Source organism: Sceloporus occidentalis, unplaced genomic scaffold (genome assembly GCF_023333645.1).
Source record: "Sceloporus occidentalis isolate IW3139 unplaced genomic scaffold, rSceOcc1.0.p SCAF_199, whole genome shotgun sequence".
NCBI lineage: Eukaryota > Metazoa > Chordata > Lepidosauria > Squamata > Phrynosomatidae > Sceloporus > Sceloporus occidentalis.
Window position 1 is genome coordinate 100,431 of NW_028317179.1, and position 16,762 is coordinate 117,192.

The 16,762-nt window shown below is 50.1% G+C and overlaps 1 protein-coding gene across 2 annotated transcripts in view; it reads right to left on the reverse strand.

The window, feature by feature from the left end:
• LOC149278144 (serine/threonine-protein kinase MRCK alpha-like) overlaps window positions 1–15,176 on the reverse strand; it is an 81,094-nt gene extending 65,918 nt beyond the window's left edge. For both annotated transcript variants that reach the window (XM_089502295.1, XM_089502294.1), the window contains exon 1: window positions 14,999–15,176. In XM_089502295.1, coding sequence (XP_089358421.1) covers window positions 14,999–15,176 — 178 coding nt within the window. The remainder of the gene's footprint in view (window positions 1–14,998) is intronic.
• Window positions 15,177–16,762: the final 1,586 nt, after the last annotated feature.

A 16,762-nucleotide genomic window follows, 5' to 3' on the forward strand; every position in this document is an offset into this window, starting at 1 on the left:
GTTGAATGAGGTGCAGAAGCTCCATTGTCTGTCCGGGGGGGGGGGGGGGCGACAGCAGGTGAGATTTCATTACCGGCCCTTAACAAAAGCCGCGGTGCTTTGGGCTACGGAGCCATCAGAGAGGACTTTGTTACCCTCGCCCCTGATGAGAGGGGGCCGCAGTTAGCCCAGGAGACAATGGCTCGTCCTCTCCTTAACGTACAGCAAGCCTTGGGGGGCAAAAATGAGTACGTTGGACAAAAGGACCCAAGTCCTTTGTTTGGACACCTTCCAAAACATACGTGTGGTCACGACAACTACCCCAAAGCCACGGCCACGGGGTATTATTGCAGGGGCGGAACGGCCCCGCGGACCCCTGTCATTGCAACGACAGACTGAACCGAAATTTAAGGTATAGACGGATGTATAGATCAATGTTTTATTAGTTCTAGGGGTATCCGATATCGGCACTAGTAGGGAAAAGGGGCAAATGCGTATCGGGGGAGGGGATTCTGCAGAGACCCCGCCATGCATTGGCAAAGGGGACCCCCTGAAGATTTCAAGGGACCGCTCAGCTATCACATTCATTAAAGTGCCCATGACGGCTGGAGTATGTATAAACATATATTTATAAACATATAAAGCCGGGGTACGGCTGGGAAGATTTTACAATCTAATGGGGGGCAGCGTAGGCAGCCGGGTTACCGTCTGCATTGGCATATACAGTTGCGGGGGTCCCGAGTTACGCATGGGTGGGAGACGAACCGACCAAACATCCTCCGGTCCTTTACATTTGACTTTTTTGAAGCCTTGTGCAGTGCAATTATTTCCATGCAAAGCCATTCATTGCTGCGTCCGTCTCCAGCGAGGGGCCGGGAGCAGCTGCCGAGCCCCCCGTCAGGCAGGGGTCATCTGGTATAGTAGAGGCTACGGGGCCGACAGCTGCTCCTAGAACCGAGTCAGCGCAGGCACACCATCGATGCCGCGGAGCAGCGGGGGATATAAACCAAGCGCCTGGAGCAGGCAGACCATTTAAGGAGAGAGAGGAGGAAAAAAAATCTCTCCTCGAGGTCGGGAAGAATTCATGATCTTGCACGTTAACGTCCGAAATCGCTGATCCCGACCCCGGCTTGGGAAAATACAGCGCGGGGTATTCCAAGTATGCCGGCCCGGCCACCTCCTCTCGCTCTGCATTACCCTGCCTGGTATACGGCAGCCGCAGCTGCACGGGACTGCAATTCCCATGATCCGCAGCCAGCCGCAAAACCGGCAAAGCCCAGAGCATTACATTGTGATGTTGCCGATGCGCACGGGGACAATCAAATAATCCCCGTTAAATAAATACTTTCGTTTGTCGGGTTTTCTGTGAAAAAGCCGCTTTTTAAACCGCTATTAATAATAAATAATTAATTCACCAGCCGCGTGCATTATCCCTAATAAAACGACAAACTTATCGACAGCCAACGCACATTTATTTTCGGGAAAATGGGGAATTTATCTAAAATACATGTTTCCAAGTTAAAAAGGGACCCACTGCAAACGCATGGGGGGATTCTGCAGGATCCCCCCCCCCCCCTATTTGCATCCCCCCAGCGTAACACATCTACTGCCAGTCAGGTCCAGCTCTGGTGAGGATTGCCGGGATGGGGGTCTGAAGAGACCCCCCCGTGCGCATGCACAGAAAGCCCAGCCAATGATCTCAATGAGAGGGCTTTAAAGCAGGTGTTCTTCTCTGGAGCTGCAGCTTCTCCTAAAGGCTTTTTTTTTTACATTTGTAATACACATCCTCCATTGATGAGACATCGCGCTGTCTCTTTAACGAACGCTTCCAGGCGGCCAAGCGTTTTCCCGCCGGAGCGGAGGAGGAGGATGTTACGATGTATATAATTCTTTATGTCGGGATCACTAATTGACGACAATTTCCCATCCGCGGCGAGCTTCACAAAAATCCCTCGTTCTGAGGATGCAGGAAGAGGAAGCAGCTGCTCTCAAATTGACTAAAAATAAGTGAATTATCCATATGCTGCTATCTGGGGTCCTGGAAACGGAGCGAGTCACCAAATACTCCATCATTTTCCCAAATGAGTAATCGCATTACGGCCGCTGCAGACCATTCTCATCACTCTAGGCCGGCCAACGATAAAGCAGGGCTGCAAAACTCTGGTCTTCGAGGTCCGCCAACAGCCCAGGAATTATGTGTAAAACACGTAAAAACCAGTAACTTTGTGAATCTGTAATTGACGTAGTGGGATATCTAGGAATCGCGTCCTGTCGGCGGCCCTCGGGGGCCGGGGTCTCGCAGAGCGGCTGTGGAGTGTCGGACGGTTAAACTCACAGCAGGGAAATACATTAATCCGGTTTATGAACTGATTTAAGAATATTAACGGGAAGACTAACTCTGCCTGCATCAAAAAAGTCTGAGCATAATAGGAGTTGTCAGTTGCAGGAGAACCAGGTGCTGTCTATTCATAATATATATAATAATAAACATAAAATATGCTGATATCCTCATACATTTATTTTACCAGTGTCTATGACATCATTTCCTGTCCTGAGCACCCCCCCCCCCCAGTGGAAATCGGGGCTGGTGCTGCAGCGTATCGGGACAATAAGTTCCCTTTAGACTGTAAGCTCCTTTGTTCCGAAACCTCCTCACCTGTTGTCTCTGCAACTGAAATTGTTATGTTATATACTACCTGATATGTCCTGTCTACCCATTGTACCGCGCTACGGAATATGGTGGAGCTATATACCCCAATAAATAATTCACCGGGTCACATATTGACATATTTGGGGTGATTCCCGGCAGCCCCTGTGTTCTGATAGGACTTCTATGCCGGCAATTCGGGGATTATCCATTTCCAGCCCCCTGACTGTACGGCATTTACAAGACACAGCTGCTAACTACCCCTGCAAAGTCCTGACCCCCGGGGTAACATGCGCCCTCCCCGTACAGCATCATTACGTTACCCCTCGTAACCCGTTCCTTAGAATATAAATTACGCATGGTTATAAAGCCCTGATTGCATCTGAAAAGGGGTAAAAAAGGAAGTGAAATGGAACGCGATGTACAAGAAGTAATCACACCCCAGCGCTGTATACCATAATCACACCCCAGCGCTGTATACAATAATCACACCCCAGCGCTGTATACAATAATCACACCCCAGCGCTGTATACCATAATCACACCCCAGCGCTGTATACCATAATCACACCCCAGCGATGTATACCATAATCACACCCCAGCGCTGTATACCATAATCACACCCCAGCGCTGTATACAATAATCACACCCCAGTGCTGTATACAATAATCACACCCCAGCGCTGTATACAATAATCACACCCCAGCGCTGTATACAATAATCACACCCCAGCGCTGTATACAATAATCACACCCCAGCGCTGTATACAATAATCACACCCCAGCGCTGTATACAGTACTATAACCCCCAGCGCTGTATACAGTAATATAACCCCCAGCGCTGTATACAGTAATATACTCCCCCAGCGCTGTATACAGTAATATAACCCCCAGCGCTGTATACAGTAATATAACCCCCAGCGCTGTATACAGTAATATACTGAACAGGGCTGTTTATGACGTTCCGGCAGGTCTCCAGGCAGTCGCAGACACGCCGCACCGGCCTCATCGGGCGTTGGAAAAGGAGCTGCCACTTCTACGTGAGAACGGGGAGGAAAAAGCTTTGTCCCATTTATAGTAAAAAAATGTGCTCACGATTGGCTCGGCCACCAAACTCATCCCCCTCCCTCTTCCCGCAGGATTCCGGTTTCTGGAAAGCAAACTTTGTATCAACTCGTATCGCTTCATAGCCAGCGACGGGCAGCCGGATCAACTCATCCCGAGCCTATCAAACACTGAGAAGCTGGACGTGATAAGAAGGGGTTAAAGCCTCTCCGGGGGCTATTGGGTGATTGCTTTGCAGTTGCTGCAAAAGTGAAGGGTCAGCTTCCCATCAGCTCCTTTATGGCATCCAAGTATTACTATTAATTATTATTATTATTACCTTTTATTTATTAAGTGCCAACAAGTATAGGCTGAACCCCGGGCCCCTCGTGTCTATGACTGAGCTCTGCGGGGGGCCAATACTACTGAGGATATTAAACAACGCAGATATAAAACAAGCCACCAAAATCATCTCACGTCTGGGCTGCGAGAAACCGGACATTCTCAATAAAAATCCAAATAAAAACATAATAAAAGCGGCAGATCCTCTGCAGAGAACCATCACGGGTCACATGGGCGTCTCATTTATATGTCAATCGCTCTCAAATGCAGCAGTCAAACGGTTAATTTCAGCCTGACAGCGAATGTATTAGCATCTACCACTTCTGCTGGAAGGCTGTTCCATTTATCTACCACCCCCTATGTAAAGTAAAACCTCCTTACATTTCATCTAGTCCTCTGACCCTCTATAATATTATAGATATCCCGAGCGGTAATAATAAAACGGCATCACCGGTCCGTCATCGTACATATACCAAACGGTAATAATAAAGTTGATATTAAAAAAATATATAAAAGAGCGATTATTTGTTCCAACGCTCTGGTTGCTGACGCCTCCGGCTCGTGACGTCTAATAGCTACACGCGTGTTTAATACAGAGAACCCCGGTGCCAAATATACCCGGGGACAGGAGCAGAAAGACATCAGCCGATCGTCTCATAATCCCCGTCGTTGTAATTAAAAAACGTTTTGTTGCGAGATATTTTATGAATGACGCGCACCGGGGCCTCACAATCGCCCGTTTCATCTGGTAGGAACCGATTAGCTAAGTGCACACAAGAGACGATCGTCGCGTCCCTGAGAGACGCCAAGGATTAGCACGTCGCAGGCGGCATCACACCTGCCAGAACTAAGCTGCCAACCGATCCCCATTCATTCCGCCGCGTGGCAGCGAGCGCCCGGCAGACGGATTCACCGCAGCATCGGTGCTTGGCCCAGGACCACGTCGCCTCCTCCGGCCATCCCTAAACCGCAGCATTTAGTCGATCCGAGGACGTCTTTTCTTACTCTGAAGACACAATAAGATGTTCCAAGCAGCGTGCGGGAAATCGTCTACCTCTGCTGGTTAAACCAGTAGGAGGGAAGTCATCAACCTTCTTGGTGGTTGAAGGGTTAAAGTGGTTGAAGGGTTAAAATTAACCAGTTTGAACCGAACAACGTAGATTACCGCTACAGACAATGCAGCAGACCAGACCCATTCGGCCCCCGTCTAGTTGCCCGTTCCCTCTGGCAGATCCATGGGGGGGGGGGGTGATTCTGCTTCAACCAGCCAATCAGTGGCACCAAAACAGGAACACAGTTGGGGTACGGCTGCAGCTTCTCCTAAAGGTACCTTATTTTGATATTTGTTGAAGAATACACATTAAAGTGCTGTAATATATGAGTGGTGAAGGCCGCGGGCGAGACCGGAGAGTCCCTTAAACAGGACATTATAGACACGCAGCCTTTGCCAGATGACGGTTCTCTTCCTGAGGAAAGGGCTCAGCAGACGCGGCAGTGAAATCGCCCGCGGTCTGTGAATCGCTGGACACATCGGTTCCCAAAGGTGACGGACGTTTTCCTGCGCCGCGCTCTGGCTCCGTGTCAGATCAGATACCCCATGCCCAGAAGACATTCCCTCTCGCTGGGAATCGCAGGGCAGGAATTGAATTTCCTTAGAAGTGGCCAAAAACATTCGATAAACCGAGATACGTGAAAGAAAAAAAAAAAAAAAGATTTGTGGCGGAAAAAGCCATTCGCGGGGAGAGGAGCCAACAGGGCCCGACGCACAGCAGTAGCTCAAAATGAATTATCGGAAGGACTTCTCCACGATAAACCCGAGGCGCTATCGGAAGGACTTCTCCACGATAAAACCCGAGACGCTATCGGAAGGACTTCTCCACGATAAACCCGAGACGCTATCAGAAGGACTTCTCCACGATAAAACCCGAGACGCTATCGGAAGGACTTCTCCACGATAAACCCGAGACGCTATCGGAAGGACTTCTCCACGATAAACCCGAGACGCTATCGGAAGGACTTCTCCACGATAAAACCCGAGACGCTATCAGAAGGACTTCTCCATGATAAAACCCGAGACGCTATCAGAAGGACTTCTCCACGATAAAACCCGAAACGCTATCGGAAGGACTTCTCCACGATAAACCCGAGGCGCTATCGGAAGGACTTCTCCACGATAAAACCCGAGACGCTATCGGAAGGACTTCTCCACGATAAACTCCGAGACGCTATCGGAAGGACTTCTCCACGATAAAACCCGAGACGCTATCGGAAGGACTTTAATAACTCCACAGGACAATTATAAGAAAAAGCAACCTATTGCCACAACATTCTAGATTGTAAGCTCCTTTGAGCAGGCCCACCTTACCTTAAGTGACAATTGTTCTGTGAAGCACTACTTGTCATGCTTACCCTTTGTACACCGCAGTGGACCATGACGGCGCTATAGAAACCAATACTATTCCTTATAATAATAATACCTCTCCCAGTTCTTGCCAATAACGGAGGTCTCATTCTTCCACGTCGCCGGAGCTAATCTCAGCAAAAGAGAAATCTCTTACTAAACGGATACATAAGTAACGCTACAGATCTGAGAGTGTCAAAATGTTTCTAGTTGCATCAAAGGTCTACGTGGAGCTCATCCATGCCTTCCAAACACGAGGAACACGAAGCTCCATCGCTCTTCATGACCAATAACTCCTTTAAGCAGTCAGCCAGCAGGGGACATCTTTGTACGTCTGTCCAGTAAGGAAGGCTGGAATTCTACGTGGAATTACTCAATAGCCTTCGATAGAAAAGGACCCAAGCCTTACACATCTTCTACCCTCTCATTACCTACCTACTCCCAGAATAATACCCCCGTTCCACCTATATGCCCCCAGTCCAATCACATTAAGCTCATCCGAGATGCTTTCGTTAGACCGAGCTGTCCAAGTCCATCCCTGTAATCTAACAGAAGCCTTGAGGAGTGGAGAGAGAGAACGGGATAGAAACGTTTAAATACGTGAAAGGACTTAAAGTACAGGAGAAGTTTGTTTCAAAGTCGGAGAAAGATTAGAACAATAAGCCATAAGCTAAAACTAGAGTGTCAGAGGCCAAGATGGAAAGTAAGGACGTTTTATCTTACTGAGAGGGTGACAGATAAATGGAACAGCCTCTCAGCAGAAGTGGTAGTAAACTAGATGGGTCGAATAACTGCTGTCAGAATCTATGTTGGGACTAGCAGGACGAGATGGGAAAATCACATGTAGCCATGGCTTCCAAAATGTTTCTACTGTTCTATTTTATACGGGTCACCGTTCCGTGACGTCTCCGGCACGGGTTCCAGCTCTGGTTATTAGCAGTTTTTTTTTTTTATAATACAAGACAATAAATCAATGGCAAAGGTCACCCAAGCCAACAGGTAGGTGCCCGGGGCTATGGAAGCAGTCGGCTGGTGGTCACATAGTTGGTAACCAGAAGAAAAGGCGATGTTGTTGTTCGGTACGGAACAGAATGACGCAGCTTGAGACTCGTTCCCAGAGTCGCAGAAAGTAAAGGGCAGGAGGCCAGCCGGCGGAACGCCTAAACCGATTGTTAATCTCCTGAAGTTTTCATCTCGCGGACAGAAACCGGACTCGGAATACAGAGGAAACTTCCTCTCATATAAGCGCAAAAAAATGAATGAAAACAGGAAATCGAGCATTGAAGAAAAAAGAAACACCTGCCCGGACCCCCAACACAATACAGAGCAAAATAAAGATTAGAAGAAATAAAAGAGACCATTCCCCGGCCGTCCGAGCAGGAGAGATGTGCTTTGAGCGAGACGTTGATCTATACATTATGCTAGGCAGACTATGGACACAGCCCTCCATAGCGTTAATGGGCCAAGTAGGAAGAGGCGTCATCTTGCTTTTAGGAGTGGCCCTCCATAGTGCAGGCCGGACTGCCCTGGGATGAGGCTACTGCCCATCTGGATGGCCAGAATATGCCAGATATATAAAACCAGCTCTCTGTGCCACTCACATCACCTTTAGCCAACCGATAAAAGTTGGAGTCTTTACAGCTGGAAAAACGGGCAGCCAAGACGGGGCGGGACGGGTCTGATCTGCCGTTTCTACGCATTGGTGGGAAAGTTGGGAGAAGCCCCCCGAATAGAACATTCTAGAATCCCATCGTCTACAGGAAATCCATTCATACTTTGAATGCGACATCCGAAATAAGACATAAACACGGACAATGGACGCGAAGCCGGGGGGGGGGCATCACATGATTACCATGCGCCACGACACGCTCCCGTTAAGCTGCCCAGGACCTCTGTATTCAGCACTGACCCCAAGTCATGGGGGTCCGAAAGGGTCAGCGGACGGCACATCTTATTGGCTGTGTAACAGGCACACAATTGTCTGATTGCTCTTGCTTTATTATTATTTTTATTATTATCTTTTATTTATAAAGCGCCAACAATTTACGCAGCGCTTAACCATTTAAGGGAAATGGATTCATATCGGTCCAAGAGGCCATGGGGTCTTCAGATGAAGGCAATTACTTTTATTGGGGCAAACACAGACGATGTTATGTCATTAGCATTAGACACCTCCTACGTAAGCAACATAGATTGGTTATGTGTCCTTGTTGAGAGGGTGGTAGTGGAACGGCCGCCCAGTAGAAGTGGTAGACCCCGTGACAGTGAGAAACGGCAGCGTACAGCCAACCTGCTTCGTCCCCAACATCTCCTGCTGTGTTCCGGCTACAAATAACTTCTGTTTTGAATAACTGTCCCATTTTCATGGAAAAAAAGTAATAAATCCCTTGGCACGTTACGCTTCTTCTTTTTTAGTATATTTAGAGGCGATGCTGAAATCGGCTTCCAAAATTAACCCCCGAGTTCCGCATCTGCACAACTCCCAAGGTAAAGACACATTTTTTATACATCATGTAACGCAAGCGTGAAATACGATAAACACAGATAAGGCAGATCGGCCCCATCCGGCCCCCGTCTACTCGTTTCTCCTGCTGTAAAGATTCAAACCTTAATCAGTCGTTGGTCTCGTCTTAGATTCAGGAGCCGTATGCCGATCCCATGCGTGTTTAAACCCCCTCACTGTATTACCCTCTACCACTTCTGCTGAGAGGCTGTTCCACTTATCTACCACCCAAACATACATTAAGACATCCTGCTACATAAGGAAAAAGGTTCTGCTCTTGTGAGCTTACAATCTATAAGAGGACTATGTTTTAGATGACTGTCCCTGGTATTGTCCCTTCATTCAGAGGCCCGTGGCCAGCTGCCCCGTCACATGAATAGGTTAATAGGGTTAAAGGTTGCGTTTGTCCAGCCGTACTGGATCAATGCGCGTCACTATTCTGCTAAAACACACCGGATTTATTTAAAAAAAGTGTAAAAAACGTATATCTTCAAACGACCGTATACGCACGCGGCTTTATAGCGTTATTAGTTAGCATAGAGAGCTATTAAAAGTGTTAAGATAAGACAGCGCGAGATAACGTATCGTCTCTGCAAATAACATTTTACTGACGTTATTTTACACGCGGAGAGAGATAAAAGCAGACGTTTGGCTCCTGCGATGAGGAGGATTCAGAAATCAGCGCTCTTGGCTCGCGTTCTTCTGGTTACCGCAGTTAAAGAAAACGTGAGGTCTGTCTCCCGTAACCCATTCCGCGGCTGTCTCTCCGTGAAGCCGGGGTACCAACGCACGCTAGCTGAATGGGGATCGGCCTCTTGATTCTAACACGACTTCTACTGAGCGTGTGCAGGAAGTGTACTTAAGTATGCTTCCTGTTCAGCTGCACCCCCGCTAAACTCAATGCGAGTGGTCTCATCCTACTGCATATGGGCTAATGGGATACAAATATTCAGCTTCCCCTCGATGTCAATGCGAGTACTTCAGAGTACGGGCAGGAAGTGTACTTAAGTATGCTTCCTGTTCAGCACTTCCTGCAACCAGGGGAAGCATTAAATGAATCCAACATTAAAGAATGCACGCCGTAAAATGCAGATTCCGAACTTCATTAAAAACATTTTGGGGTCTAGGTCAACCTTTCTGGATAATTAATGATGGAATTTGTTGAAACGGTCAGCGCCAACCCAAACATTACATCTTAGCGTCCCTTTAAACGCCTTCTGTAATATTCGCCGCTTCCAGGACGTTTTCTAACACCCTGCCGTACGTCCTCCGCTGGAGCAATATTTTCTTTAGCCTACCAAGCAGAAAGAGGGAAGGACCCGGAGTCTGAAGCCGTGGGGTAGAACAAAGGCTTGGCGCGTTCGGACGGGCTGCCAAGTACATAATAGCAGCGCTGTCTGCTCGCCCCGGAGTTATCGCTACCCGGCAGACTGCCACCTACGCCAGGGCCGGCGGGTTATCACAGAACGTGCGCGGTTCCGGGCGCGGCTATTGGAAGCCAGTAACCAGGGAGGGGGTCCGGGGGGGCGCCGTGGGGTAACGACGGATTTGGCAGAGGGGCTCACTGTTTATAGGCGCATGCGAGGCGCTACCGATCACATTTTTAAAGGCGCAGTCCCACTTAGAGAAAACATTAACCGCACTCTCTAATACGTTGCGCAAATGAGGTTTACTCACATACATCATTCGACACTCCAGTGAGTGTCCCTCCAATGAGCCCCCTCAACAAGATATGAAAGTACTTTGTAACAGAAACAAAGGAAGAAGGAAACTGCATCTACAAAGCTGCAGCTCCCCCCCCCCCCGGTCTGGACGCTGCACGACACTCATTGGCTGCTTGAGACTGCCAATCAGCAGCAGAAACGCTCTTCCATTGTAATCATGCATGCGTGTGGGGGTATGAATTACTGCAGCCAGATGCCCCTTACCCCCGATGCTGAATCATATACGTTTCTGGGACTTTGAGACCGAAGAGGCCTCTTCTTCAGGCGATTCGGATGAGGCCCATAAACCTGCAGTGACATCATTTTTCTATGTTGACCCCCAAAAAAAGATATTCATTGGACTAAACTCTTTTAATGTGATTTGGGGTTTAATATCTGGCTTCTGATGACAGCACCGCACGCAGTCACCGATACCAAACGCCGCGGACGCGGGGTTCCTCCGCACGTTACTTTAAAAACGATACAATTGGTACAATAAAAATGTGTAAATTTGCCATCGTTCCAAAAAAATGTGGATTTGGTTAAAACGTTGCAGGAATAGCCACGGCAAAAAAAAACCCCAGATGTTTCCACGTCAAAAATCAGACTGACTGAGACAGGCGTCACGCTCTGGGCGAACGATTTAACGCACATATTCTGCAATAACCACACATTTCCTGATTTCTTCACTTATTTTATGATGTGGAATCGGTAGATATTGACCAGCTGGTGACATAAAGAGATTAGGAATGGATTATTGATTAGAGAACCAAAAAAAAAAAAACCCCACTGGAATTGTGTTTTGCGACTCAACACTTCCTGTGAAAAGGACGATTTTCTGCCCAACAAACTGACGTGCGGGGCGGTTATATCATATGCCTAGTGTACAGCACTGCGGACTATGACGGCGCCATATAAATCAATAAATGATAATAGAACGGCGGGTAATGACTGCCTTGCTGGACGGAGGACGGCGCAGCACTGACCCCTCGAGAGGTGGAGGTACGAACACCGAGGCTTCTCCCCCCCGTCCAACAAGCTGTGTTGAGGATGCAGTTTACTTGAAGGAGCGTCACTGAGCCGCACAGCGCCGGGCAGCGCTCCGCTTCCTCGCTGCAGGAACGAGCCACCAGGAAGCCCAGGGGCTTGGTGAGCGCCCCCTAGGCCCAATGCACATTCATATTAAATATTATGCATCCTACGTGGGGGGGGGGGTCGTGTATGGAAACTATACTGCACAGCTGCGTCAATGGTACAGGGTGCCGGGGGTTCCAAATAATTAACCGCTTGCCTGCTGTGAGAATGATGGCCAGGACGATAATAGTCGATTATTTCTTCCAAAAATATTCAGCGACTTGGCTTCACCCCCCCACCCCCCCCCCTTACTGCGGTGCCTTACTATCCCTTTAACAGGAACCAGGCCAGCGCGCGATCAGCGGACGGTAACGCAGAATTATTTTAAATGAATGAGGCACGTGGACGGCCCACCCACCGCCGGGAGAAAAGCCTGTTTGCTTATGGAGATCGGCAGCACGTTTGGATTTACTATGCCCCCCCCCCCAGCATACAATGTTAACGTGACACGGCACCCGAGGGGTTAATCTGCGGAGAGCCAATCTGTCCTCAGGAAGGCTGAGTTCCAAATAAAAAAAACCAAAACCATGAATGGTCCAGCCATACGTTCAACGCTCCATTCAAGACCTCCATCACAATGAGCTGAACCATTCCGGTGGCAGGGGGAGCCCGTATTCTGGGCTTTAACAGGTTAACGGCATGTCATGCGTCTCTAAGCTCCCCGAGACACAAGCGCTGCAGATATAACGATGCAATAACAGAGGCGTAATGTTCTTTATCGGGTCGCGGTCCGGCCCGGCCACCCATCAGTCACCCGTACGGCCGCATCGATCAAGGGCACGCCAATGACAAAGCGGAGCCCCCGGCGCTGGAAGCGGCCGCCGGGCTAAAGCATGTCCTTAACAATGGCTGATGTCTCCGGCGTGACCTTCCGTGACTCCGCAGAGACGGCTAAATCTGCCCCGAGCGGTAACGCAGCGAGACTGCAGCGTCGTCACGGCCCCCAGTTGGACCACCGGCCGTAATAAGGAGGCCAGCTGTCACGTTGGACCTGCGCGGATCTAGGTTATCATCGCATTATCGATCCTTACAGAAGCTTCCCAGCATATATGTATTTATATAGCACCAACTGTTACCGCGGCGCTTCCTGCAGTCCCTACATTCAAAGGGTCTGCCAGAACTAGAACCGCGGAGTAAGTCGAGCCGAGACATTAGGTAACGAGGGTCCGTTATGATGTCATTGCAGTATGTACTCTAGGACATCGCCTATGGCCCATCCTTCAGTCATACGGTGGGCAGCGTGGATTACACCAGCCAGGGAGGAAGAGTACCTTAAGACGGGGGTAATAAGCCTGAAACTACCCATCTGCTAATGATCTGCCAAGATCCCCGTGGGGGGGGGGGGGGTCAGACACAGCCTTTCAATCCAACGCTGGAGAGCAGAGAACAGGATTAACTACTGCCCTCAAAGCACAATGTGACCAAAAAGTAATACCCTACTCCAACCATCAGCGGTCCACATGCCCCGCTATCACTTACGACGGGGGCAATCGGTTTAACCAAAAGCCCTTCTCCACAGCTGGGTCGTAGCAGGAAATGTAAAAAATACATGGGAAAAACCCAAAATAAAAGAATTAAATCCCAAACGCTCATTCCAAATGCCAGGCTAGGGCGAGCGTACACTCTCACACTCACAGAACACCAATAACCCTCACTCACTCTCATTTACCCCAATCGCTCAATATGCCCCGGGAGATGACCCCCCCTAAACATTTATTCGACCTCAGAACGAGGCCCCCCTGTATTCAATCCCAAATACTTCCATTTATTTCAAGCTGCCACAGTGCCACAGGAGGGGGGCATTTTACGTTCTTACCCCCTCTCATCTACACCCCCTGAAGAAATGCACCAACTTATACAGCAGGGGGGCGGTAGAACGTGATGATGCGTCTTCTGATTCCAGAGCCCGAGTGTCCACTCACTTTGAAATTCCAGGTTAGTATGAACATACTTGCTCCGGGGCGCATGCACACTGTCACCAAGCATAGAGCGTTCCTCCAGGAGCCCGTATCTCCAGCACTCCCCACCAGCATATCCCAGTCACTCCGACCAGTATAGAAGAACGCCACTCAGACCTCACAGCAGAACACTTTATAATGTAGCAAATGACCAGAAAACCAAGGACCCGCTTTTACCCCATTCACTCCGGAACCGCCCTTAATACACAACACAGACCTGCCACGGTCTCCATCCTTCATACCCAACCCTTCGCAAGACCCCCGTAGTAGCCGTCTACCAATGGGCTCTGGCAGCTGGAATACCCCTATGCCCAAGACTCTTCCCAATTCCCCACAGGCTGAGGGTGAGTGTCCATACCCCAGCACTCAGTCTCTGTGCCTCCTAATCCCTCTGCATCTCAGTGTATCCTGCAGCCTCACCTCCGAGAGGGTCCTCTCTGCGCCAGCAGAATCAGGGTACCCCCCATTGGGTCGACCTCTCAGAGGATATCCCCTTACCTCTACCTCATGCCCATCCGGTCAGTATCTCCAAAGCCACAGCCTGAGTGGGTAACCCTCAAACCAAGAGCACTCAGTGAGAAACCCCTCAACACCACAACCCAGTGAATATACCCCTATGCCCAGCCTCACCGCAAACGTGCCCCCCTATGCCCAACCTCACCGCAAAGTGCCCCCCTATGCCCAGCCTCACCGCCAACGTGCCCCCCTATGCCCAACCTCACCGCAAACGTGCCCCCCTATGCCTGGCCTCACCGCCAACGTGCCCCCCTATGCCCAACCTCACCGCAAACGTGCCCCCCTATGCCCGGCCTCACCGCAAACGTGCCCCCTATGCCCGGCCTCACCGCAAACGTGCCCCCCTTTGCCCAACCTCACCGCAAACGTGCCCCCTATGCCTGGCCTCACTGCCAACGTGCCCCCTATGCCCAACCTCACCGCCAACGTGCCCCCTATGCCCAGCCTCACCGCCAACGTGCCCCCTATGCCCAACCTCACCGCCAACGTGCCCCCTATGCCCAGCCTCACCGCCAACGTGCCCCCTATGCCCAACCTCACCGCCAACGTGCCCCCTATGCCCAGCCTCACCGCCAACGTGCCCCCCTATGCCTGGCTCCAAGGTTTTCGGCAAATAACCAATAAACACAATTGAAAACCGCACACCTCAGTGAATACCCTACCTATGGCAGTGAATACCCCGCACACCTCAGTGAATACCCTACCTATGGCAGTGAATACCCCGCACACCTCAGTGAATACCCCGCACACCTCAGTGAATACCCCGCACTTACCCCACTCGATGTAGTCGTGGATGTTCTTGTCCCTGCGCAGCGGGGAGGCGCAGCACTCATCATACAGGCAGAGCAGGGAGTCCAGCAGGCTCTCCACGCTCAGACAGCCCCCGGCTCCGCGGCCCGGCCCGGCCAGGACCAGGCGCTCGAGCTGCCGCAGGCGGACCTCCCCCGACATGTTCGCGGCCGCCGGCTCACTGCCCGCACGGTCACCACTGGCCTCGGGCCGCACCGATAATCCTGCCAGCCTCCCGCGGCCAGCCCGCCATGTCCCGGCGGTTCACCCGCCTGCCAGTGCAAGGCCCGGGGACACTGCGAGTATCCTGCGGGCTACGGCACACCCGGCTCGGGGGGAGGAGGGGAGACAGCACGGAGAGGGAGGGAGAGAGGCTGGAGATAGGAGGGAGGCTGGGAAGACACGGGGGAGGAGGAACTGACAGGGATGGAGGAGGAGAGACTCAGGGAGAGAGGATGGAGCAGAGCGTGAGGGAGAAAGGATGGAAGGGAGTGAGTGTGAGGGACGATGGCGGAGAGTGGATGAAGAGCGAAAGAGCCAAGTGACAGTGGAGGACACTGAGTGTGAGAGGAGAGCGAGAGAGAGATGGGGAGATGAGGGAGTGTAAGAGAGAGATGAGGAGAGTGAGAGGAGACTAGGGGATGGGGGAGAGTGAGAGGAGAGTGAGAGATGGCGGAGTGTGAGAGGAGACTAGGGGAGAGTGAGAGATGGCGGAGTGTGAGAAGAGACTAGGAGAGAGATGGGGGAGTGTGAGAGGAGACTGGGAGATGGGGGAGTGTGAGAGGAGAGTGAGAGAGAGAGATGATGGAGTGTGAGAGGACAGTGAGAGAGAGATGGAGGAGTGTGAGTGATAGAGGACAGGAAGTGTGAGGCATGATAGAGGAAAGGATAGAGCTGAGTGAGGATGGAGAAGAGGGTGAGTGGAGGATGTGAAGCTGAGGGATGCAGGGGCTGACATAGTAGAGGAGAGCTGCGGGTGGTGATGGAGGCCGGGGCGGATGGCATTTAGTTGGGCAAAGAGTGGGGTGTTGGTGACTGAGTCTCCTGACTTTGGGCTGTCGGTTAGTATTAGGTTCCCATAACATTTATGGATATAGCGCCAGCAGATTCCGTAGCGCTGCACGCAGTATGAGGGGTGTCCCGTCGCGCGGGGGGGGGGTATTTGAATTATTATGGCTTCTGGTCTCCATCACTCATCATTATTCACAGACTCCGCCGTGAGTGGCCACCATTGTGAAATCCAACATCTTGATTCCAGTCGTACCCCTAACCTTTCTTGCCGAGTGGGCAACCACCTCCTATAATTTGAGAAAAGTGGTAGGTGGAATAGCCTTCCAGCAGAGATGGTAGAGGTTGATATAATGTATGAGATAGGGAAAAGGCTGTCACAAAATAAGGACTATATAAGGTTTATGGTCTTAAAGGAGGGAGGAAATGGGCCAAAAATGCATTTATTAGCCCCTTTCTCTTCTTTTTTAATCCTTTTAACCTGTAAAGACAAAGGCTTTTTTTTTTTTTTTATACTTTTTCATGTCTTTCTCTAACACTATTTTACATTTTTCATCTAAAACTCCCCAACCAACTTATATGCTATCGTTTATAGGACAAGGAGTGGTTCCTTTGTAAAATATTTCGAAAAATTAGAAAAAAATGTATCCATTATAGATTGTACGTCGCTAATACAAAAAATACAATATAATAATAGTAATAGTAATACGTTTTTAATGATGTCATGATGACATCATTAG